At 37.0% G+C, this 27,509-nt stretch overlaps 1 protein-coding gene across 2 annotated transcripts in view; it reads right to left on the reverse strand.

The window, feature by feature from the left end:
• PTPRD (protein tyrosine phosphatase receptor type D) overlaps positions 1 to 27,509 on the reverse strand; it is a 498,410-nt gene that overhangs the window by 130,436 nt on the left and 340,465 nt on the right. For both annotated transcript variants that reach the window (XM_087444573.1, XM_087444574.1), the window contains exons 14-18: positions 24,346 to 24,933; positions 23,813 to 23,913; positions 22,724 to 22,983; positions 10,008 to 10,098; positions 4,507 to 4,716 (exon numbers count right to left, since the gene is read on the reverse strand). In XM_087444573.1, the coding sequence (XP_087300699.1) occupies positions 4,507 to 4,716; positions 10,008 to 10,098; positions 22,724 to 22,983; positions 23,813 to 23,913; positions 24,346 to 24,933 (1,250 nt within the window). The remainder of the gene's footprint in view (positions 1 to 4,506; positions 4,717 to 10,007; positions 10,099 to 22,723; positions 22,984 to 23,812; positions 23,914 to 24,345; positions 24,934 to 27,509) is intronic.

Raw genomic sequence — 27,509 nt, forward strand, 5'->3', positions numbered from 1 at the left:
TCAGTTATAAGAAGGATGAGTTTTGAGGATCTAATGTACAGTGTGGTGACTATAGTTAGTAATATGGTATTGTACACTTGAAAGTTGCTAAGAGTAGATCTTAAACATTCTCACTAAATACACAAAGAGTTAACTATATGAGGTGATGCATGTGCATTATCTTAATCTTGGTAATTATTCCATAGTGTGTACATATGTGTGTTTATATATATATATATATATCTCAAATCATCATGTTGTGCACTTTAAATATATACAATTATATTTGGAAATTATTCCTCAATAAAGTTGGGAAAAATAGTTACTTGGTGAAGGAACAGACTGAATATCTATGAATTTTGTTTTTGTAATATCCTATTTTGTTCTGTCTTAAACTATCTCAGAAAAGGATTCTCTTGACTCTGCCCCCTTTTAAAGTTCTATCTTTTCCTTTTCCAATAGAGACGAGTCCACATTCATGGGCTGCCCCGCCTGTCCTACAGCTCACCCCTCATCTCTTCTCACTCCAGCACCAGCAATGACCCTGTTCTCAAAGTTGCCAAATCCAATTGTCTTTATTCAGTCCTTACTCTTCCAGACATCTTTTCCAGATTTGCCACAGGTGATCAAACCTACTCCATTTTCTGACTCTAATTCTGTACTCAACTGGCCCCTTCCTAATCTTTCCAACTGATCGTGACCTGTTGAGCTAATTGCCTTTGAATCCATCCTTTGTGGCAGCATTTTTTTTTTTTTTTGTGAGGAAGATCAGCCCTGAGCTAACATCCATGCTAATCCTCCTCTTTTTTTGCTGAGGAAGACCAGCTCCGAGCTAACATCTATTGCCAATCCTCCTCCTTTTTTTTTTTTTCCCCAAAGCCCCAGTAGATAGTTGTATGTCATAGGTTCACATCCTTCTAGTTGCTGTATGTGGGACGCGGCCGCAGCATGGTGGGAGAAGCGGTACGTCGGTGCGCGCCCGGGATCCGAACCCAGGCCACCAGTAGCGTACTTAACCACTAAGCCACAGGGCTGGCCCTGTGCCAGCATTCTTAAATTCTGTTCTTCACTAGTCTTTTTCACCCTTATCTGGCAAGGTCATCCCCAGCTTTAACTTCCAACTTCTATACAGATTACTTCCTCATTAATGTTCCTTAACTCAGAAGCTCTAAGTCCCAGACCTTCATTTCCAATTATTTCTAGAGATTCCTGCATGTATCCTCAAATTAAGAATTGCATGTGTTATTTCCCTGCTTCACAGATATACCCTCCTTCTGACTTGTCAATTTCTCTCATTCTTTCAACATCTAGGAATGAAAAACTACTGATTTTATCTCATCAAAGGCCCTCAGGTCCATCCACCCTCTTTCTATTCTCATGGGTACCACTTTTCTTCAGGACCTCATTCATACTCATCCAAACCATACCAAGAATTTCTTCCTTCCTCTAACAGTCTCTACTGCTGCTAGAGGTATTATCCTAAACTGCAGCTGTGAAACTCTCCGGAGCCTCTCTGGTGATTCCTAAATAAAACTCAGACCTGTTGGCATGGTTCTTGAGGGCCTTCACAATTTTGTTTTAAACTTTCTTACAACATACAACTTATTCCATCCCAGTGAACTTCTTGCTACCACTCTCCAAATGCTCTATTCTCTCTTTAAGTCTTTCATAAGTTCTACAACATTTAGCTTCTGAAATCCAACTAATCTCCAATGTCCCATCTAAATACTGCCTCCACTGAAGCTACTTCTCCTTAACCGGAAATAATCAGCCATTTCACAAAATGTAGGCAAAAATAATTTTAAAATTTTTAGGTAGTCTTATTCCTTTTTTAATGGCATTTGCCAAACTCTATTCTGTTTTTTGATTTGCGCATATTCCTTATTTTATTTACTAAAACTATAAACTCCCGGAAGGTAAAGTTTCACGTACTATTTGTGTGTGTATGCTTAAAGCAGCTGGTACAGAGCCTTGCACTTAGTGAGTTCCCAGAAAATCTTTGTTGAGTAAAATAAAATGCCCATCTTTTAAAATGGCTGAGATGATCAAGACATGAGAGAGTTTGCTCATTTTCCCATGATCAGTAAAAAATATTTAATTTTTTAATTTGCATTTAAAAAACTTTAGGGATTATATTCTGAATTTAAGTATAGCAAGCTCAGTAGTCAGTCTGGAGAATACACGCCCCACTAAAGGCTCATATAATATTTTCCTTCCCATCTTCGTCACTGTGCCCAGGAAAGAGATTGATTAGACTTTCAGACTTCCTAATGCATCAAAAGAATATAAACTGAGTATATTTCCAATCTTCTCAGAAGCAGCTAAAAAAAAGAAGGCATGTACATTGTAAGGATTTACATAAAGGACTTGGCAAAGACACTAAATATCCAAGAAACATGATTCTTTATATAAGTATAATTGTTTGTTTTGGTTTATACTTTCCCCTCTCCATTTTGTAGGTCACACTCAAATTGTTTGTCAGACTAAAGTCAGCAAAATTCTTTGATTTGAAATTCTTTACCAAGAGCCTCTGAGATAATAATCTTGGTCAGCTAAGATAGAAATCTACACAGAGGTTTTCCCAAAGCACATAGATTTCCAACCCAAATCAGGAAACAAGAGACATGTAAAAATGAGGAGAAAACAAAACTATAAAATGATAGCATCCTCGTGAAAAGTAGAATTTTTTGTTCTGTATGTGGGGGTAATAGAAAAGATCAAACCTTTGGTCATTCGAAATCAGCCCTCTGATATTCTTAATATGAGGCAATGGATTGGGGAAAAGCTCATGTCTTTGGAGAGGGGAGGTATTTTCTGTATGCAAATTATGAGTCCACCCTTGGAGTGGTTCAGCACTTTATTAACAATCACTCATGAAAATTTGAGGCTTATGAAAGGACTATATCACTGCTAACATTATACTAGTTGGATACAAGTCTCTTCTATAAAAAGTAAACGCTGGCCTGAAAACAAACATGAAATATAAAGGAACCTGCTGTTAGCTTTGAGAGTAATGTTGAAAAAGATCATAGAGAAAAGGGCAATTCAGACAAAATATTTGGAAAAAATTCTGATTATATAATTAACGAACAGTGAGATGGCAAACTAAGGGAAGGGGCAGACTCTTCATCAATGGTGAGGCATTTAAACACTAGTAGAAATGTTTGGGAGACATTAGAAACCAGTCTCTGACAGTGGTGCAAACAGGCTGCATGATCTGATGAGATTTCTCTCCTTTGCTAGATTCTCTGATCTACCTCAATGATCTGAATGCGCTTTCTGAAATGTTCTAGAGCAATTTAGAGAAAATCACTCTCAAATATCTAAAAGTAATTTTAAAAAAGAAAAAAGATCATTTCCAACATTCCATTCCCTCGATGTTCTGCCTAAAACCTTCAACTAGAAAGAGAAAGCATATCTGTGCATTAACATTCCAGGAAGCCTGTCACTTTGTTTTCGAACGACATTCTGTGCACAAAGGTAAACCAGGCAGAAAGGCTGCCATTGTGTTTTGATTTTCCACAGGGGAATTCCTCTAGTCTTTTGAAGAGAAGCCCCACTGTACATGCTAACACCTGACGTGGAGAAATCTTTGATACATCTCGGGCTTCTTATACACGGGAAGTGAGTGGCTCAACTGAGTTGTCACGCTTGTCAGTTTTAGGCCCCTGTTAGAAAGATACAGTTTACAATACGTATATTAAATGTTAATGCGAACTGCCACTCCAAAATCCACCCCCCTTCCCATCTACAATTTCTCTCCCTCTTTCTTTTTTTCTCTTAACATTCAAAGCAACTGAAGCATAAAACGATGTTAAGAGCAAGATGAATTACATAAAAGAAGACAACTCATTATTTAGAGTACCTTAGGAATTCTCTGTTTGATTGAATTATTTTCTAACTTTCTTGGCTTTTCACTGATAAAGTCACTGGTAAATTGCTATAATTAAAGAAGCTGGCTGTGCTCGCCTTTTCCTAGATAGAACTTCCCCGTGAATCTGGGTAGAGCACATTGTGGGCTCACTGGCAGTTATAGGAGAATAAAATACAATCACTCCCAAACAATACTTTCAAATATCTGGAAATATACTATGTTTAAACCCACAGCTTGTAAGTTCCTATTGTAAATTACACAGGCTGATGTCTATTAGGTATTATGCAAGACTTTTTTTTTTTGAGAACTGTCATTTTAAAAGGATGAGGGAGGAGATTGTGAACAGTGATGGCTGTCACCCTCCTATCAATATGTGTGTCACACTGAAAAGTCTCAAGAACCATGCCCCATCACTTTGGCACTTCATATACTAGAATTCCCTGACATTAGAGATACAGCCTTGTTTGTAATGAAATCTCAAGCAGACTACTCAGCAACGTTCAAAGAGTAGGTGGCTTGTTACTACATTTAAGTTAATGATAGCTCATGAGAAATAATCAGGATGGATGGAACTACACATCCCCAAATAACCATATTTTGGTGAAAATGTATAAGAACATCATAGGAAATAGATGCCATAGCAATTAACTTACAGACTCTGCGTGTTCCATCACGGCCAACACAAAGAAGACATATTCTTGACCACTTTGGAGTTGCTTGTTTGTAAATCCACCATAATGTTTGTCATCCCCCAGGGTGAACTCAGTGGGAAGAACATCAAAGTGAGCAGCAATATATGGCTTTAATTCAACTTCTCTCCCATAACGGACACTTCTGCGTTTCCTAGATATCTCTTTAAGCAGCTTAAGGAAAAAAAGAGAAAGAAATGTAAACAACAATAACCCAACTTAATGACAGTTTAATGGGAGAAATTAATTCGGGACTGGGAACAACCCAAATACAATTCGTCCACATTTCACGTAGCATGTCAGCATCACTAAATCTCAGTTCTCTGTATCTTTCAAATGCTTGTCTTGCTGTTAAGGTAAGACACTGGACTGCTATTGCAAGGCCCAGGCTATAAACACGGGGCAATTAATCCTTTACTAGTAGCTCATATCATTTTCTATCCTAATGAAATCACTCAAAGGGGAAGAGTACATTCTAACTTGTCGAAGGAAAAAAGTCAACTTGATTCACAACAGCCTGTCATACAGGCTCTACTATCGTTATTTATTAAACAAGTAGTCACATCAGATAAAGCCATCTAAACCTTCAAATATGGCCAACTTTTTGGAGAAGTTAGTACCATTTTAGAGTGTTTTTAGTAATCAGATAATTTACATGATGCAAATTCTCTCAAATCAGCAGAAATGGAATCTGATGACCAATTTTTAATTGACATATATTAAATAGACATGGTCACTCATTTAACAATTTCTGGCTTGACTTGGCTCCTTGATTAAACATTTGGGATATGACTCCTCACATTTATCATGGCATCAACTTTTTCTGGAGCTGATAGCTCTCTGGAGAGGTTGAATTATCTTGCCAAGTGATATAGGCAGGGTAGATAAAAATTAATTTTAATATTACCCTGAAGAAAACAAAAGTACACTTGTATTTCAAAAAGAAAAAAGTAGAAATTATGTTTCAATTCTCTATTGTTTTGCACTCACCTTTTATTAGGGGAAAATCATGTTAACAGTATTTTATGACAAATGATTTCAAAATGATGTTGAAGTTAGCTTCGTCTTCTCCCATTAAACATTGGTATTTCACAGGGTTTAACACGGAAAAAGTAGTTTATGACAGTCTGGGATGTCTTTTGATGTCAGATGCAACTTAACTGGTTTTTTGGAAAGAATTGTGATTTTATTTGTTTTAATATCTGCGTTAAAAAGACTATGTATCTGAGAGCAAACTGGAAAATGGAATGAAATCTGTCTTCAGCTTGATAAATAAAATTAAGGTAGTTATGGAAACATTATGGCAAAATTATTTACTACTCTTGTTTTTAGAAATGGAAATGATACAGTAAAAACCAAAGTAGTGATATCTACTGAGTAGAATGAGACCCTGACATAATCAAGGCCAGGCTTCTGTGATGATAATGGCTGCAGGTAAACACCAAATGCTTGTGTTAAGAATCTGGTAGTATACTACAATCTCTTCTACTCAGAGTTGTCAACTTGCTCAGCTGGCCAAAGATGTGACCTAATAATGTAAACACTATTTTGGTTATACAGATCACCTGTGCCCACATTATTTTTGAATAATATTTAATTTATAATATTCTAAAATTTTCTGTGAAATTTGAGTTTATTGATGCAACTAAAATTACACGGAATTTAAGTTCTTTTATGAAAACCACAGTAGGCTGGGTATTACCTGTTTAGCAAATTTGGAACATCTGATGATAAATTCAGGTGACCTGATCAGTTATGCACCAATTGGGTAATAATAAAACAAGGCCAGAAACTTAGCACCATATTCCAATCCTGTTGTCAAATTTAGGTTTACTTATAATAATGATGATAATGACAACAATAGCTAATATTTAGTAAGCACTTACTATGTGCCAGAGACTGTTCTCAGGAGCCTTAACACGTATTAGTTCCTTTACTCCTCACAATAACCCTACAAAGTAGGTTACTATTATCCCCACTCTATAAATGGGGAAACTGAGGCATGATAGAAAGTGACAATATATAATTGGACTCAATTGGTGAAATAAAATTACACATAAGAGATTTTTTTCAACCATATTTTTGTTTACTTAATGGTTGCACAACATCAAGGAAACATAAATGCAACATTTAAGCTAAATTGATAATCTAAATAGTTTTAACTCAGTCTATACTTAGACATATAGTTTTAGCACATCTGCTTTCATTAACACAGATGAATGTGTAGTTAGATTTCCTTTTCCTGGATTATTTTAGCGTGTTATTTAAAAAAATTCTGATGCCAAATATTTAATATTACACTTGAAAAGTCATTACAAAGGTTATTGTTGATATACAGTAAATGATGGGCCGTTACTCTGAGAAGGACAAATGCATTGCAGATGAGCTGAACAGCCTTTTGAAGTTGGTTAATCAGAAACATTTACCATCAGTTGTTTATGGGACTGTGTCCCCTCTTCTACTTCACTGATCAAATCTTACCTTGATTTTATTCATATTTCAGATGTAGGCAACTGTCATAATTCATTCATATCATTGTCATCCCCATGAGTACCTTTTGCTAGGGTTTCCTTAGAAGACTTACAGGAAGTACTATAGAATAAAATATTTGAGTTTTTGGTGCTTCTTAGATCCAAGGCAGCCACTCATTAAGGTCAAACCTAGAACACCAACTCAGCCCCTGTAGGTTGCTCTAATCTCTGTTGGACGCTTCCTGTGTTATAGTTTAAATGGGTCAAGTGTGCTCAGATGACACTAAAGTTAGCCAGTATGTTGAAGTTACAACCGCAAACGACCACGTTATTTTACAGCAAGCCTTTGAAGTACAATGTGATGAAAAGCTTATGATATATTACAAGACCTGCCCTGAATTAAATATAACTAACATTTTAGGAGTCATTCTGTCCAAAATTCATTTTGACTATCACTGCCTGCTCTGCCCAGTCTGACCTTGACAACAGGAGCTCTAGTCTATGAATTTATTATGTGGAGATTATCTCAGACAAAGGATAAATGAGCTCAGAAGATAATATTGAGAGTGACTCTGTTTAGAAAGCCTTTTTCCATTTTTTATGGGCCTAGATGTGAGCATACATGTGGAAATCCCCTTAGGCCACCATTCTATTCGATGACATGGTTTCAATGATTTGAATTATAGGCCTTTTTAAAAAATCACTTGGTCAAATACACTTAAGAGAGGAACACTGCTTTGTCAAACCTGGCAGTACCGCGCTATAGATAAAATTACTACAATGCTTTTATTATCCATGGTAGGAGAAACAAAACGGTAGGGATCAGAAACTGGATGAGTAAGCATAAAGTGAGGCCATAGCCTACTTTCATTTGTTCCCCTCCACAATAGTTACAAGATGTATTGGAGGTAATTCCAGAAGATAGATCAAGGGCTTTAGTTTTTTATCAGAAATAATTTTCATTTTCCAGTCAATGCATATCTTATTTCTTCCACCATTAATTCTACAATGTGGTCTCAATTATATCAGTAAGAAAAGTGGGAAACAACCCATCCTGACCCAAAAATTTTGAATTAATAAATGTTCTTTATCAAACTATTATACAGATTAATGCACCACAACTTGTGGGATGATTAAAATGACCCTTTGTTATAAGAATCAGCAGCACAGACCCATAGAATTTAATTGCAAGAAAGCTCAATGTCATATAGCTCTATACTTTAATCCATTAGCATTGCTGTGCACTTGGGAGGTTAAAACCTGGCTATAAAAGAGAATCAGCTTCCTATTACTTACTACCAAATGGCTCTACTTCTAGGGAAAGCTTATTATTTAAAAGTATTTGATGTCATTTTTGGCTTGCATCTTAATTCCTTGAAAACTTTTTTTTTTAATAGGTAGAAAGATTCATAGATTCTGCAAGTTGCCTTTGCATCTGAAATCCAGTTCCAACTGAATTCTGTAATTCAGCTGTGAACTGATTAAAATAATAAAGAATATCTCAGGATTAACTGATTAGTCAACTGCAAGTAAAAGAATCCTTTGCTTCAAAGTGTTTACAAAAGACCAGCTGATCATTTTGCATATTCAGATGAAGGATTACTATTCCTCTAATGTCTTAGAAAAATGATTTTGTTCCTTTATCATCAAGAGAAAAAAAATTTATAACATAAACTACTCGACAACATTATTGGAATGGTGTCTCATTTTACAACCCATCTAATCAGTAAACAGTGACACAAAAGCACAGTCCTAACCTTGAACTCATCTCCCCTTCTGAACTTGATCAAGTTTAACTCACATAAATGAAGTGGGTGATGAGGAACCGTACTTCTAGAGATGACATATGTCTGCCAAAAGAAGCTAAAAGCCCTTATCTGTCAGATCACAGTCTCCTGAGTGCAGACACCTATGAAATAAACATCACTTCCCTGTAATGCAGTTGGGGAATTTCTGCTTTCTCTTGTTTTCTTTGCACTGATTTGTGGTAGAGAAAATACCTAGAAATAACAGGTTGGGCTATAAGATGCGGCCAATGTAGTAAATAAACCCAATAAATTAAAATCTCATATTTCCCCAAATGGTAGTCTTTTTATTTGCCTTCTAAACTGATTCAAACCAGCAACATGTTAAAATAGAACATCTCTCCTGTATTTCAAAATATGAACCCCAGCCATTAACTTGCCGTGGCCCTCTGGGGATCTGGTTTAGCACTTCTGATCATAGTTTTCTCATCTAAATAGAAGTATGTCATAATTAGGTCTTGTTCTTCATACTATGTATTAACTTTCCAAAAACAAATGTTCTTTTGGCAAAAAAAGATTTTGCATCAATTAAAATGCACCTACTATTGTTGAAGATTTTGGAAATTAAAATCGTACCATTCAGTATATGCTCTGTTTTTTGTTCTATGTTTCTCACGTGGCTCAAAATTTTGTGATTTGGTTTGTTTGCCCCGCAGTTAACGCCTTTTTGATTCTGAAATCCTACAGGATATAGAATAAGGCAAACATGTGCTAGTCAACATAATTCTCTGAGAAACTGGTCAAGAACACATAGTAGGTCAAATGTTGAACTCTGGTGCAAACTGCAATTTAGCATTGCAATAGCCTCAGCTATCATTGTACTAATGAGGTGGATCTTGGAACTCATAACAATGGTGATTAAGACTTTGCTGACAATGCACTTCACCTTCTACACCTCTGCATCATGTTTTACAAGGAGCAAGGGGCAAAATATTAAAGCCAACAAAGATTAGACAGGTTGTGAGCTTTATTGCAGTTTAAGGTCTTTTAATTAAAGCCGAAGGCTCTTTGTTGGGAGGCCTAGAGGTTAACACACCCACAGCACTAAACCATCCAAGCAGCCAGCTGACCAGCCAGTCATGCAGAAGTCAGTATCTGGATTAGATGCTGAAGGTCTCCGTAGAGAGGAGAAGAATGTTTAATAAATTAAATAACTAATGAAAGACACAGCCACCAAAGACATAGTTACCTCGTCTAATTCCATTTCATCTGGACTCTCCCATGGCTTGATAAATTTCCCACGAGATTTCTTCAAAGGCACAATTATTATGTAGTAACCTCTGCACAAAAATGGATAGACAAAAATAAGATTAGTTCAGAGGGAAAAGAAAATGGATATATCTTTAAATATTCCATAGACCAGTGATTGAGACTGAAGGCAAATTATGGCTATGGAGTGACTTGTCCATCAATGACAAATAACCACTTGTTTGTTCAATTTTAAAAACAACATGGGCAGACACTTAAGTGTGACTTCAATGCTCTTGTATGGTAATATCATCGTGGTTGACTGCTCTTTATTAGATGTCATAAACAGAGCAGGGGCAGTTTGTTAGGACCCTGGTGCTGGACACATACAAGGCTGGTATATTGAAATCCACCATCACAAGCTGCTGAAGCAAATATTTTCCATGACATAAATTTATAAGAGAACCTTTTTAAAAAAGATGTATAATAAAAATTACTCTTAGCTCATACAAACATCTATATTATGATGATGATGATTTTATTTATACAACCCTAAAATACTTCTAATTTGGATAAAAAATTAAAAGCATAAAAACTACTCATAATCTCACAACAATTATATAAAGATGTTAATGCTCCCCTCCCTTTCTATCCTTCAAATTGCAAACCTTAAGGTAAGTGCTGCGGAAATTGGGAGACAATCACTACCTAAGGGCCTTCAAAATACATCTCAGTATAATCTATAATCTATAATCTATCTCAGTAACATCTGTAGGAAGAAACGAAAATAACCGAGTCCTCACATTGAGGATGGTCAACTAAAATTTAAGACCTGTATAAAGGTATCTGTCCACACATAGATATGGGTTATTTGTCAAGTTGTTTTGTAACTTCCATAAAGTGTATACCCTGTTCTTGTATTCACGGTTAGGGATGATCTGCTCACACCAATCTTTGAAACTATATATATTTGTATAGTTACCTTCGTAACTATATAAGGACTTTGAACATAGGTGTATAATAATAGCTAATACATTAATCACTTCCTACTCCTCAGGTATTATATTAAATTTAAAACCTCATTTTGCCCTCTTAAAAACTCTATAAGGACATGTAACAGACAAAAAGACAAATCCAGAGAGATTAAATCATTACCCAAGTGAAAACAGATAGAAAGGGTATACAAACCTGTATATATCTTAACCTTGGCAATAGTCTGGCTCTTTCTTTGTTTCATTTACTCTGTATCATAAAGTACTTTTTAAGGATGTTGTAGATTTTGTGAAGATTTATTGTGAAAATGAACACACACACACTTTTAAAAGAGAAGGCTGCCACACAGGGAACAGGGAGGAGAGGATGGGTGCTACCAACCTTGTATCACATTATATCACAGAGACCTATAGCACACACGGGAAGGCCTCTTTCTACTTATCTCAAAGCAAAACCTGTAATAAACTCTGCAAACCCTCTGATAAAGAACTCTGTTTCAAAAAGTGACTCATAGATACAGAAAACAAACTGGTGGTTTCCAGAAGAGAGGGGGGTTGGGAGTCGGGCAAAATAGGTGAAGGGGATTAAGAGTATCCTCTTCAAACTTGCAGTTATAAAATAAATAAGTCACGGGGATGCAATGTACAGCACAGACAATATAGTCAATAATATTGTAATAACTTTGTATGGTGACAGATTGTAATTAGACTTATTGTGGTGATCATTTCATAACATATATAAATATCAAATCACTATGATGTACACCTGAAACTAATATGATATTGTATGTCAATTATACTTCAATAAAAAATAAAAGAACTCTGGGGGCCGGCCCAGTGGTGCAAGTGGTTAAGTGCGCACGCTCCGCTTCAGCGGCCCAGGGTTCGGAGGTTCGGATCCCAGGGGTGCACCGTTGCACCGCTTGTTAAGCCATGCTATGGTGGCATCCCATATAAAAAGTAGATGAAGATGGGCACGGATGTTAGTCCAGAGCCAATCTTCCTCAAGAAAAAAGGGGAAGATTGTCATCCGATGTTAGCTCAGGGCTAATCCTCCTCGCAAAAATAAATAAATAAATAAATAAATAAATGAAATAAAATAAAAGAACTGTGTTTCCATAAACAGAGTCTAGAGCTACACTGTCCAGTATAGTAGCGACTAGCCTCTTGTGGCTATCGTGCACTTGAAATGTGGCTGGTCTGAACTGAGATGTTTTCTAAGTGTAAAAGACACTGGATTTTGAAGAGTCAGTATGAAACATGAATTTAAACTATCTCAGTAATAATTTGTTAATAGTGAGTATATGTTAAAATGGTAATATTGTGGATATATTGGGTAAAATAAAACATGTTATTAAAATTAATTTCACCTTTTCCTTTGTACTTTTTGCGGTAGCTGCTAGAAAATTTAAAATTCCACATGTGGCTCTCATTATATTTGGACAGTGCTGTTCTAGAGTGTTCTGGTGAAGAATGTGGCCTCTGGAGATATACTTGGTGCAGAATTTGGGCTTTGCTACTAATGCACTGGGTGATCTTGAGCTGATCATTTAACATCCCTGAATCTCAGTTATATATTCTGAAAAATGAGAGTAAATAATATCAGACTGTTATTTTGGGAAATAAGAGCAATAAACACAAGCTGCTCAGCACAGCATGTGGCAGGTAGCACCAAACAGATGCCAGCATCATGGCGGGAGGGAGGCGTCTGAACTACCTTATTCACTAGGATGCGGTGAGATCCCCTGAGATGCAGATTAAAGAACTTGTCCAACTTTTTTTCCGCCCTAGTTGAGAACTCACATCACACCAGACAACTACACTAGAACCCTCTTCTCCATGGTGCTCTGAGCAACTAATCAACAGACTCACAGGATCACATCACCTGGCCATTCATTTTCTTTCCCCCCAATAATCATGATGATCAAGGAGGGTGAGGAGGAAACAGAGTCAGAGTGTGTGAGGCTGATATCTTTTATTTTATGATCCAGAGTGAGCTTCCTCCTCTTCCTGTCCTCCCATCACCAGAAGGATTTTCCAAACAAGTCCATCATGTTAAATGAGCACGGAGAAGAATGACAGGGACTGCAAATGAGTGTACAAAATAACACTGCAGATGTACTTGATAAACACACTTGTCAGGGAATGTTTTGCTTGTCACTACCAATTGCACAAAGTCAGGGCAGCTTCTCTTTGCCTAACGTAATGACAGTACACATTATCAGAGAGCTCCCATTGTCCTCCTTCAGAATCTCGCAAATCAAGGTTAAGCTGATAAATTCTATTAATTTTTCTTCTGCTTTCATACTTTGAGTTGCCATTCTCGTACATGAAAGAAGAATCTGTTCTTTTCTCCACGGCACTCCCCAACTACTCATTTTACTTGTGGCCAGGCTTACGAATTGAACAGCCTCCCCCATAGCAATTAACTAAGAGTGTGGCCAGACATGTATAACCTATTCTGTCCACTGATCTCTAAAGCATTCATCTAGAGCAATCAAAGTGGAGCCTGCTTCAGAGCACCTCTTACTCATGGAAAGAAATGGGGCATTGGGAATTTGGAACTCCATATTATAGAAAGTTTTGCCTGGGCCTAATCCATACATTTCAACTCTGCAACTATGGCTTTGTAAATACCCATGTCTTTGCTTTTCCCGAAACCTAGCCTTCCCCTGAGGATATTGCTTCCCTTGCAGACTTCTCACGTGGTGGCTGTTTATTTATCCCTCCTCTTCTGCCCATGAACTTCAGATTCAGGGCCCGGGGATTCCTTCCTAGCTCACTGCTGCTTGTTGAAGGCATTTTTTCCTCCACCCTTTTGCTAAAAAGCAAAACAAGCCCCTCCTTTTATTTTATTTATTTATTTTTTTTTTTGGTGAGGAAGATCAGCCCTGGGCTAACATCCATGCCCATCTTCCTCTACTTATATGGGATGCCACCACAGTATGTCTTGACAAGCCATGCGTCGGTGTGTGCCCGGGATCTGAAACTGTGAACCCCAGGCTGCCACAGCAGAGCGCGCACGCTTTTAACCGCTGTGCCACCGGGCCAGCCCCAAGCCCCTCCTTTTTTGAACCTCATGCAATTCACCTATATTATGCTCTTCTCTCACTGATTTTTGCCAGCTAACAACTTTTTCAGAATCCCCTTTCTCTTATGGAAGACTTTTTTTTTTTTTTTTTGGCAGGGTTAATGGTCTTCCTTTTATCCCAAACTCTGCCATCACCCTAGGTGATTTCCACCTTCAGATGGTCTGGCCCATCCACCCAGGGCTCTCAGATTCTTGAACTCTTCCTTTCCAAAGCCCACATCATCCACTCTACCTTAGCTGAAATCTATGGGTGCTTTTCTCTGCCCCTGAAACCAAGTTGCTGAATAGAGCTTGAGAAATAACGCACAGGGTAGAATGACTCATAACGATAAAACTAAAATTCAAATTCATAATCATAATCAACAAAATTCAAATTTATAATCAGCAAACTCAAATATGCCTTCAAAATTGCCTGGCATGCTTACCACAACTTCTCCAGTTACCTAGTCCTTCCATTTTTCACAAGTTTTTCAAATTTTCTCCCCTGGCCTCAAACCTTGGACAGCCTTACCTCCCCACTAGAAGATGGCCTCCTCTCTTACATGAAGAGAAAATAAAAACATTCAGACAAGAATTCCCTTATCTTCCGTCTACCAAACTACAAGCCTACCCACATCTGTATGCAAATCATAATCTTTCCTTTTGGTACAACAGAAGTGCTGGCTCTACTTTGTAAAGCCCAAAACTCCTTCTTGAATTGGTTCCCATCATTCACTCTCTTAGGAAGTTTACCATATACCATACTCTTTCTCTCTCATATATCTCAACTTCTCCCTCCCCATTGGATTCTATCGAGCAGCTTTCAATCATGTATAAATATCTGCCATTTAAAAAACAAAACAAATCAAATCTCACTCTAGTCATCACTCTTTCTTTCTTCTACCCTTTACTGCCCAAATTGCGAGAAGAGCCATGTTTCTTGCTGTTCTCTATTTCTTCACCTTCCACTCACTTTCCAGCCAACTATATTCTAGCTCCTGCCTCATCAGCCCACCTCCCTTCCCTTGCCAGATCCCTCAGTGACCTCGGTAGTATTGCATCAAAAGGACAGTTTTTGATCCTTGTCTTATATGACCTCTTAGCAGAATCTGACAATGTTGATAAGACCCTCCATGAGACATTCTCAGCCCTTTCTCTGCATCCAATGCTCCTGGTTTCCTACTTACATCTCTCACCACATTAACCTTAATTCCTTAGTAGGATTTTTTTTATGTGCAACCCAGCTACTAAATGGTGGAGTTCTTCAAGCATTTGGCAAAAGACTTCTCTTCTCTCTCTTGTTTCTTCCTAGGAGATCTCATTTCAGCTCAGGGCATCGGTTATCACCTATACGCAAATTGTTTACACATTCATATCTTCAGCCCATAAAATTCTTCTGAACTTCACAGGTTAACTCAATTCCAACTTTATGTCTCCATTTTTATGTCACAAAAGTACCTCAAATTTACTGTGGTTAAAACAAAACAAAAAATTTGCCTCCAAAATAAATCCTTTTCCAATATTGCTCCATGATCCATTTTAGTGCACATGCTATAAACCTACGTGTTATCACTTCAATCTGCTTTAACTCTCTCTCTCTCATACTCAACCTTTAACCAAGTCCTATTACTTCCAAACTCTGTCTACAGTACATTCACTCTCCCCATCTCTACCACACCATGCCAGCCTCATTCCATTGTCTCATGCCTGCATTGCTGCCTTCATCTCCTAACTTTCTCTCTCCACTGAGTTTAGCTCCTCTAGGCTAGTTTCTGAAATTTTCATTTTGCAATAGAAAATTGATTGTAACATTTCCATTTTTAAAAATATTTCAATGGATCCTCATTTCCGTTAGGATAAAGACCAACAGGCATTATAAGACTCAGCAGGATCTTGCTTAAATCCATCTCTTCATGCCCTCTGAGCTATACTCTGATGGGCTTTCAGTTTCTTGAATTTACTTTGGTCCATTCTGTCATCGAACCCTTGACCATTCTGTTCCATCTTGCCTAGAACCTTCTGTCGCTCCCACAAGTCCCAAGTTACCTCCTCTCTTTTCTTCGAATAGCAACTTACTTTTTACTTCTTAATTGAAAACTTCCTGGACCTCTCTGATTGGATCAATTATCCCTATTATATGGCTTCAATGGACCATTTTTAGTCTGTAAATTTCTTATACTGTTTAAGACATGTTTGTATATTTAGAAATACATTACTAAAGCAGATATATGTATAATCTCCCCCAAATTTGCTTAACTCGCCATTTTATCACTGAGTTCTTTTTCCACTGGAAAGTGGAAGTGGGCGGAGTAGGTAGCTCTTGGGGACTTAGGCCTCCCCTAACTCAGGCAGTCAAAAACATTTTGGAGCCCATCTCTTCCATTAGAACTTCTAACTCTCAGTCTCATCAAGCATTGTCCCCTTTCTCCAAACCAGTAATGACATGCCCAAATAGAGTTTATAGAAAATATACTCCTTACTATAAAATTTTTTTTTACCAGCATAGTGGTGATCCTTATTCTAATTTCATGGGATATTAAGGAAGATAAGATGATTCAAATAAGAAAACTGAAATGGGGAGCTAATATGTGCCCTACAAGTTCATAACAACCAAATCATATGAACTGAAAGAACTTGGTTGAAATAAAAAAAAAAATTGCTCTTGGATATAGATCTGCTTTATGTATGGGTAAAATTAAACTTTACACTCTGCATTTCCTGTCTACTCAAGCCTGGAGTTTAGGCTCAAACTACTTTTTTCAACATAGACTTTACCTATTAAACTAATAGAAAAATAACTTCAGAATCGATATATCTGGAAAGCCCTTGACTACTTATAAAGTAAGCTGTATTTTCCCAGGATATTAGATTTAATTAGGTAAGTTAAATCTAAGCTTCAGAATTTTAATTATCTTAAGTAAAGTTTTACTAATTTTATTTAATATGTTATCATCAAGGGGCCCAGCTCCACATAATTATTTGGGAAAGTGAGCTCTGGTCTTTGTGGCAGTCCCACTTCAAATTCAGCTAGGCTTTTGGTATTAGCAGTCTGTATTAGCTTTCTCAAACTCATTATTTAACTAGGAGGTCAAAATCTGTCTCAGAGTTTAATGATGAAGGTCATTCCTGCATAATTTTTTTTTTTTTTTTGCCATAGTCATTTGGGTATATATTGTTTAAATCAAATTAATTTACCATAGAAAAACCAAGGCAGGTTGAATGATCTTTCCAGTTTCTATGTTTAAATTAAGGCTTTCAATCTTTTTAGCTTTGTGTTGTCAGACAAGTTACTTAGTCTTAAGCCTTATTTTCATCCTTTGTAAAATAGTGGATGATAATGCTGACCTGTGGGAAGCCTCTTCCTTTACCTCTCATGGAAATTCCCATGGCAAGCTAACTGTTTTATTGCCCCATGACACTTACACATTTTCATGATCTGTGGCCAAGCATATGTGCCTGATTACTCTTGGTTCTAAGGTTGTCTAGGGTAGTCCTGTTGATGCCTACTTGTCCTGGAGTTCTCAATTGTTTAGCAATTGTCCTAGAAAAAAATGTCCTGGTTTGGCCAATAAATTGTATGGTCATAGTTCAACATATGGGCTCTAGAGCCAGACTGCCTGCGTTCAAATCTTTCCTCTCTGGTTCTGCTATTGTGTTGCCAGGGCAAGTTAGTCCACCTCAGAACTTCCTCAGCTATAAAACAAGAACACCATTCTTGTGAAGATTACATCAGTTAATGTGTGCAGTGGCCTTTGAACAGCACCTAGTAAGCCCTCTGTCACTATTAACTATTATTAGTATCAACTATATGATCTTGGCCGGGCCACTTAGCATCTCCGGGCCCACTTTACTCACATGTAAATGCAGAGAAGAATATCTACCTCACAAAGTTATTGTGAGACTTAAAACCTTCTAATATTGTCAGTAAATTATAAAACACTATATAAATTTAAGCCTTTGCCACTTAGTTGACAAACGTGATGAATGATAATTTCTCATTAAACATTAAACAGATAATACATTAATACACTAAACTGCTAACAGTGGTGCACAAATTTTATGAAGCAACTTTGTAAGCCATGCTTCCAAGAATATCTTCCTTTCTAAAAGAAAAAGTAGACAACCTGAAAGCCACATTAGTAAGACCAAAGAAATTTAAAATTTCATAAAATGCTCTTATTCTTTATTTCTATTTTTCATAAATATAAAATGGTTACTGTGAAATTAATCTACATTGGGTGCCTCCTGGCAGCTTTTTCTTTGAGTACAATCTGTGCGGTATGTTTTTTTCTTACCCCCCAGAGTAAAATCCTGCTCTGTAAAGCCACAGAAGTTCCCTCTTAGTTACTTAGTCTTAAGCCTTATTTTCATCCTTTGTAAAATAGTGGATGATAATGCTGACCTGTGGGAAGCCTCTTCCTTTACCTCTCATGGAAATTCCCATGGCAAGCTAACTGTTTTATTGCCCCATGACACTTACACATTTTCATGATCTGTGGCCAAGCATATGTGCCTGATTACTCTTGGTTCTAAGAGTTCACAACTTGTTTCTGAAGAACGGTGGTGTTGCTACATTTTTTCTGACCAGCACTCTGACCCCAAAATGTATTCAAATAGAAGGTTGAAGCACCACAAAATTCCTGGCACCAGAACCTACAGGGGCCATACAGCTGTTTCAGGAGAAACGTAGCCATTCCCCGAGGAAGACCCCATGCTTCTCCACACAAAAACCAAGTGTGAAAGAACACAGAAGCAAGGAACTATGTCTGCATTAGATTTACAAGAGACAGATTTGTTTTTAGGTGGTGAGGAGTTGAGGGGTAGGGATCAAGACCTCCCAATTATTTTGGCCGGAAATGAGAAAAGGATCGTTTCTGTTGATAAACAAAACAGCCCCTCAATCATCAAAATTGCATTTTGCTAGAAAACAAATTGAATGCATTTTTCTAGATAGCTTTCACCCAAATACAAGTTAGTAACCCACTCCAAAGCTCTGGAATTAATTCTATTTCCTCCCCTCATTCCTCCCACAGAATACTAAACCAAAAGCTACACTCCTGTCTAATTTCCAACTTTGCCAACTACTGCAAGTGACACAACATGGCACACAGCTTAGAATATCTGACCACACCATGTGAACCAACCTAGCAAACAGGATGGGGAACTTTATGCTATTATCCCTTTAAGAAGCCTAATAAATATAAATTATCTAGGCTTTTTCACTAACAGGAGGTTTGCTTTTCATTTCCTGTGGTTCTGATACTTTTCTCACTCAAGTACTTTTCTAGTTTAGTCTTTTGCTCTTTTATTTTTTTACGCCTAGAGTGGCTAGAAGATATTTCTGGGAATCTGTAATTCATTTCTAGAACATAATTTTTTTCATAATTTTTTACTATGCTATTCATAATCGCTTGCTTTCTTTTTCTGTTTCCTAATAGTCTCTCCTCTTTGTCACGAAAGTCTTATCCCTTCTCCTTGACTCCCATTTTAAATATTGGAGGAAAAAGAACAGAAATAAAACAAAGAGAAAAATTGAATAAGCTAACGAAAAACGCTAAAACAGAGACTGTATTCTGCAATATCCTCAACTCATTCAGAAGTTCGAAAATGAAATAAAAGTCTACCACCAAAGGACTAAAATGCCATTTCCCAATAAAGTCTAGCACATTCCACCAAGCCATTCTGGCAAATAGCCACTAAAGATAATTTTTTTTATATAAATAAAGTCTTGAAAACTAATAGTAAATACTGCAGATTGTACTAATGCTATTTTCATCTTCCAACTGCTCTTTCCCTGAATAGACAGGGCATGTTTTAGAATGGATTGAATTTATAGTTCATATCTTTTCCCTGTTCTTTCATTGTTTGCAACTATTTTACCTTTTCTAAATCTTTCTCATCCTTCAAGACTCAGATTAGATACTAGCTCCTTCCCGATGTCTCCTCTGATACTCAAGTTGCGCTAGAACTCTGTATTTATGTTTCCACAGCACCTGGCAGTACTTACTCCATTATATTCCTATTATCTATTTTCTGTATCTGTTCTTCCACCATAAGGTGAGGCTTTAGCTCAGTCATCTTTCTATTTCTAGACCTAGCACTGGCAATACAGTATGTATAGAATATACGTTTGTTGGATGCCAGTTGAAAAGTCTTACTGGACGGGTAAGATGTGGACAAATAACAACTGCTAGTCTTTCACTTGCTTCTGCACTCTCACATGCACTATCCTCTGCCTGAAACAGTGTCTCCCCATCCCCATGGACCAGCTAACTTCTTGTCATTCTTTATATCTCAGCTTAGATATGGCTTTCTCCAGGACCCCTTCCCTGAACTACTAAACTGGGGTTGGGAGCCCCTCCTTTGGCCTCCTTTATCTATCTAATCTTGGGTGTCATAGAACTCCACTTCAACTGACTCTCTACATATCTAAATTCCCCAATTAACTATGTTGTGTAAAAGCAATGAGGAAGTCGGCATTATCTTTGCTGAATCCCTAAAACATTGCCTGGAATCACGGTGGGAGATCAAAAAATATCCACAGAGTATTTCAACAAATAAATGGATAAACATAATCTCAGTTTCATATTAAATTTTGTTGGGATAAATATTACTATTACACTAATATTCCATTCTTGTTTTCTGTTTTCTAAATGACAGAAAAAGAAGAGGGAACAAAAATGAAGATGTTATTTCTCAGTGAATTTATTTTCGTAATAATCTTTTGGAAATTCCATTATCTCTTTGAAATCCTTCAATTATTTTATCAAATAAATAACTGAAAGTTTTCTCAGGAAGGATTGTTTTTGGCTAAATCTAAAGTGGCCAAATTTATTAGTCTTTCCTAAGTTTCACAAATGGCACTACATTAAAAACTTCTTGTTTATAATTTTACTTCTTAATAACTGATTTTTTCCAGTCATCTTCTTTAAGTTTTCTAGAGCTTTGGAAATTTTTGACTATACCCACCTTCTTGAAAATTCTTTTGCCATCACCCTGCCTTTGCTCAGTTGTCTGCTTTCTAGAACTTTCTAACAAATCCTACTCTGTGTCCTTTACTTGCTCTCTTCTTCCTACTAACTGAGACCTGTACTTTTAGCCTTTTGCTTCATATCTTCACCTCATTGTCTCAGCGATTCTGTCTCCACTCGCAAAACCATTGCTGCTCTGTTAATGATTCCCAAATTTTTAGCTTTAATCCTAGTAATTCCTTTAAGTCTACAACCCTAACTAGATATTTCACTGATACTTCATGTAAAATATACACAGAATTAAACTCATTAATTTCTTCTTGATTTTTCATCTTTTAGGATGAATGGCAGCATCATTCATTTTGTCATCCAAGCTCAAACCTCAGACCCATCTACGTCATTTTCCTCTGCTTTGATCCTTTCATTAAAGCAGCTGCCAATTCCTATTGCAACACTGCTCTAGTCAGCTTCTGCATCCTATTTCCACCATCACCACCTTACTTCAGAATCTTATTTGCCTAGGGTCAACTATGTGATGACTGCCCAACACTCTTCTCTATGGTGCTCCAATCCTTCTGACATATGCCTTCAGGGGCCATCTTCCTCAAGAACTGTCCTAATTATGTCACCAGATTGCTACTAAATGCAAAGGCTCCAACGGTCCATAAACTATGTATAAATGTCTCTGCTTGACCTTTAAATCTTTCATATCAAATTTCATCTAAACTTGATTATGTGGGATAGAAGAAATGAGAAAAGGTCTCGTGTTATCCCAAGCAAGTAGTACAGTGTCTAACATGCAGCAAATACTCAAATATTTCCTAAAATGGAAAAAAGGAAACTTGGGTATTATACAAATGGTATCATGCCACTCTCCTGCATAGAGACCTTTAACAGATTTCCATTGTCTATGGGACAGAGTCCCAACTTCTGAACACAACTTGGCTCCTGTATACCTCACTCACCATCTTGTGCAGGCTCTCTGGGCTCCAGCCTTACAGAATCACTTGCTTCCTTTACTAATGAGTCTTTGCATATAATCTTCTCCCTCTGATTTTTGTATGCCTCCTATTTGTCCTTCAAGATTAAATTCAGAATCTTCCTTGACCCAATCTTCTGGGTTAGCTGCTCTTAAGATAGGGTATAACTCTATCATTAACATATATTACATCTATCTATTTCTTTCTCTCCCCCACTCTATGGTAAGCTCTTTGAGGAGAGGGACCCCATCTTCTTTTTGTGTTCTCCAGGGTCTACCACAGTACTCATTCTTAATACACTTTGGTGAAAATACTTTTTTCTTCTAATGGCTACAACCAACTAGCCACAATTATAACTATATTTGCCAAACATTAGAGTTATTCAACAATTTATCTTATTCTATATACTATCACATAAACTCCTTTACAGTAAGGACCATGATTTGTCGATCTCCCATAAGCTACATCATTTCTGTAACCTAAAAATTATTCAATGTTAAATTAATCAGAATCTATGTTACAATGAACACCAGAACACAGTGCAACAGAACTTGAATAACAAAACTGTAAACCTATGAAGAAGAATCTTTTACTCAACTTACAGCAATATATTCTTTTATAACCACTAAAATACTGAGATTTAACTTTCTTTTCTTGCTTCCCTGCACTTCTATCCTTTCGCCCTAACCCTTCAATCAACTTACTTTATATTCTCATTTGCAGGTACTTCAGGCAGTTGCACAGTAATCATGCCATCCAAGTTGGTCTTCCCAATGAAGGCAGGCTTGGTACGTAGAACATCTGGTGCAGTCTTCGCTGTTACCCTGTGCTGCAGCCCACCAGCACTGTTTCCACGATTTGTCAGCACGAAGGAATATGATTTCTCAGGCTTCAGGTTGACAATTAACTTCTGTGTAGCTCGGCCATCCACTTCTTCTACCATTTTCCCATCATCATAAAGAATCTAGAAAGACACAACCAAAGAGATTTGGTTAACAGAGAGGCAATGTATAATTTCTAAACTAATGTGCACTCGCTTAGGGAAAATGCATATTGGGTCAATTCTAATTTGGGGCAATTTCTAAGCCCATAAATGTTCATAAATTTTAGAGATTGCATCAATTTTTCTTTCTGTTCTTACTGTGTAATGACATAATGTTTCTAAGTCTATCAAAAATATACAAAAAAAAATGTATAATAACTTTTCAGTACTTGACCTGTCAGTTGTATGTGATCTCAATGGAATGTGTGCAGAAATGCTCTAGGTTTTCAACGTATTATCCACATCACTTTTATTCTAAATGTTTCCATTCCTGTTCCTAAATATATTTTTATTTTCAAAAATGTTTCTCTACTCTTCGTTTCCTAGACTTGTACTTCTTGCCAACGTCTCTCAATGGCAAACTAGAATTTAAAACGTGCAAAGAATTCAGGCCAGTAAACAAATTTTTAAAATCCCAGGATATTTCATTATAAATAGGTAGAAATCATGTAAATTTCATTTTCTGAGGAAAAACAAAAGCATTGGCTTAGATTAAAAAGTTCAACTTGGAAGTACTAGGTGACCTACAAGTTATGCCAGCCGTGAGTTTGAGATCCTGCCTCCTCTTTAGAGTGGAAAGGTCATACTGTCAAAGTGCCAGACTCAATCTGTTACGTGAAAACCGCAAATGAGAACAGCAAGTATGTGTGGCTGAATCAAAGTGGTCTGTATGCTTTGTAAGTAACTTACCCAGGTGAGCTGCCCCTTCCACTTTTAACTGTGATATCTTACAAATTAGAAAATGACTTACTTTGAAAGGCATGGCAGAATTATAATTCTCTGGAATCTCCCAAGATAGTAGCACTGAAGTCTTCATTACTGCTTTGACATGAAAATTTTTTGCAAACACTGCTGGAAAAGGAAAAACAGTGTATTTAAACTACTCCTAAAAACGTATGACCTCTCCTTTTCCACCACGGACCATAGGGTTTAAGCTAGATACCATCTACTTTGATCAGAAAGAGAAGTGTGATTTGCCTACCTGTTTAGAGCATTCATTTTACCACCCCATTCTCACAAAGATCTCTCCTTTCTCTCCAATTCAGTCAACTATATGTTTTCCTTACCTGAGGGCATTGGGGTGCTGTCAGCCAGACTTATTTGGCATTCTATAACTGAAATCTAAGGCATCCAAAACATATTAAGTTTTACATACTTTACCTTTTTCCTGTTGCTGAACCTATTAATATGAATGGGCCGATCAGTTATTTATAGCTTCAAATACTGATTTCCAAAGACCGACATTCCTTTAAAGGAGGAAGGCCATAAGCAGACAAATCCTACCTTGATCCACAGGCAGTGTCCTGAACTGGACACTGGGACTATATGGCCCGGGCCCTTTGCTCGTGTGAGCACGTACTTTTACATCATATGTGGTATCTGGTTTTAAGCCACTGAGTGTCATAGTGGTGTCAGCTGGAACAATAAGCTGCTCCATTGGAAGAAGAGGGATGTTGATATCCCTATACAGGAGGGTATACTTGGTGATAATGCCATTTCTCTCTGCCAGGACAGGAGGCTGCCAAGATAACTGGACGGAGGTTGAAGTGGTGCCTTCTGAGTGGAGGTTTTGAGGGAATCCAGTTGGGACTTCTTCTGGAACAGAAATCTCCTTCACCATCTCCTCCCCAAAGCCCACTTTGTTTTTGGCTGAGAGCCTGAAGATATATGATGCTCCTTTGTGGATGTCTGTAGCTGTGAAGTGATCTTCTTTTTCAGAGAACTCAAGAGTAGTGAGCGGCTCCATATCCTTCCGGCCAAATTTTAGACGGTAGCCCTGAAGAGGTCCAAATGTGTCCACAGGGGGGTGCCACTGAATGAGAGCGGTGTTCATCTGAGTGTGGTTAATCACAAGCCGGGGTTTCCCTGGAACTGGAGCACACAGGATGGAGTGGTAAGACCAAACTACATGGAGTTCACATTTCATCATTGCTGAACAGGAATATCACACTACAGGCATTCCATTTATTTATAAAAAAGCTAATGCTTGGTCCATAAACTTTTGTGGAAATATGCTCCTTCTCATATTCTGTTAAGGTAGCCTGGGATACTAGAATTTGATAATAGACACAAAATAGGAATTACTATTGAAACACTAATTTAAGGGAATTTTTTTTAACATCTTTACATATCAAACCTTCACATACAAAGGTACATGCCACAGAGAAATGAATCCAAGTAAAGATTAGCCACTTCGATACAGCTAATAAGAATAATAATTATAACATATTTAATTATTGGTTGCATGCAATGTAGTAGGCACTGTGCTAAAAGCACTGCATGCAGTATCTCATTTGATTTGCATTCTTCACTCCTGACTACATACTCTGATTAGTTATTATCTTCATTTTTCATAAATAAGAAAATGAAAGCTAGAGAGATAAAGAACTGTGCAAGGTCCAGATGTGTAATAAGTGAGAAAGCTATAAGACAAACCCAGGTCTGTCTGAATCCATAGCCCTAACACTTAACTATACTGTTACATTGCTTGTAAGATTAAAAAAAAAAAAGTAGTACAATATAACGTTGCTTTGACTTACTATGGATCTAATTTGCACTTTTGTCTATATTCTACTATCCATACCAGCCATCCTCAACAAGTTATTCATCTGGAAAATATATTAAGACCTACCCCATACTGTTGTCAATATTAAATAAGAAAATGCATGTAAAAATCAGAGCAAAAGGTTTTATATCCATTAATATTAATCATAATTATTAATAATCAGAATATTAAGCTTTTTGTGGCCAGGGGCTAGTTTCCTATAAGTGTATAATTTCTTGCTTTTTAGGTTAGATATGTGAAGAGTTCTAATCTCATTCCATGGATTATTACATGTTTTTTTAACGGAGAGCGATTATTCCTGTAATCCAGGGAAAGACATTGATAAACAACACAGAACCAGGAGTTTTTTGAGGAATAGTACAAAGACAGGGGAAGGAGACGAGTATCACCAGAATCAAAGCTAAGCCAAGTTCACAGAGAGGGGAAGAAAGATAGTAGAGGAGGAGGAAGGCTTACATTAATGGGAGAGGGGCAATGAAAAGTAGTATCATGAGGATGTAGATAAAAGCAAAAAAAAAAAACAAAACTACACAATACTTAGAATATTAACCTCAGAAATGGCCTGGTTAACCTGTTCATTATGTATTTCAGAAAACTGGGACCCCAGTGATGGTGTGCTTTGCCCAAGAACACATTCACTGAGATATTTCTATCTTAACCAATTAAGTAACAGTTTTGCTTTATATGCTGGGTAGGTTCATAGTAAGTTCACATAACTCAGCTAACCCACAATGTATGGAAAGAATAGTTACTGAAGTTCGTAATGGCAATTACGTGTGTTGAAGGTTGTCCCAGGAACCAATCCAAACCAAAAATTGTGTATTCATTGTTTCTCAGGAAAAAAAGCATCCAGAGATCTTAACAACCAACTAAGCCACTTGCAGACATAATCTATATGTTGGAGAGTGCTCGAATTATTCCATTTATTTTTATTTTAAATAAATTTAAAATTATTTTCATTTTAAAAATCACTTTAAAGTAGACGTTGGCAGGCATCCTTAATTTCCCTTTATGCATGTGTATAGAGTTTACATGATTTGCCCATTAAAGTGCCAATGATTTCAAGGAATAAACACCTGAGAATCTGCTGAGAAAAAAATGGGGCTTTCAGCAGAGAATACATCATTCAATAAAAAAAACCCAGTTGAAATTATTGGGTAGAAACATAACTATTAAGTGTCAACATTTATATGGACAATATATTTTATTAAATATATTTATCCAAATTTTTCAAAATTCTGGTTCCAGGGAACTACATAATGGTACATACAGTGTGCATCTAAGATAAATATAAAGCTAGGATAAATAAAACACTTTCCAATTTCTTGATATAAAGCACAAGTATAGGTTGCATTCTAATAATATTTGTCAGCCATATATGAAGATGTTTTTACTATCTGGTGCTTCACTTTATAATATTGCTATGGTACAAATTTGGAAAAATATAATAGACTGGTAAATTCTAAGAAAATAACTCACTGGCCTTATGAAAATATACACCTATTCTTCTGTGTTAGTCAAAGCTTAAGTTGGACTAATGCCTTTTATTTTTTGATGCTGGTATGCCCTTTCTTATTCTGGGATATAAACGCTGTGAGCTTGGAATCATGAGATCAAAGTAACGCTCTAGTAGTAAGAGTATCAGTTCTGACCTGCTGGTTCCCACTGCCATCTCAGTCTGCTCTCCACTGCCAAGCTTACGACAGTCATTCCCTCCCTGGCAGAAGTTTCACTAAGCCCAAAAACTATGAGGCAACCAGCCTGGAAGCACCAAGATGCACAAGTGAAGGATTCGAGAAAGAAATGAATGCTGAGGCAGCAAGAGGAAGAACTCCCAGGATCACCTCAGAAGAGTCTAGCCACATGAGGGGAATGCCTAAAA

This window comes from Ceratotherium simum, chromosome 20 (assembly GCF_057802395.1).
Source record: "Ceratotherium simum simum isolate JZ-2026a chromosome 20, ASM5780239v1, whole genome shotgun sequence".
NCBI lineage: Eukaryota > Metazoa > Chordata > Mammalia > Perissodactyla > Rhinocerotidae > Ceratotherium > Ceratotherium simum.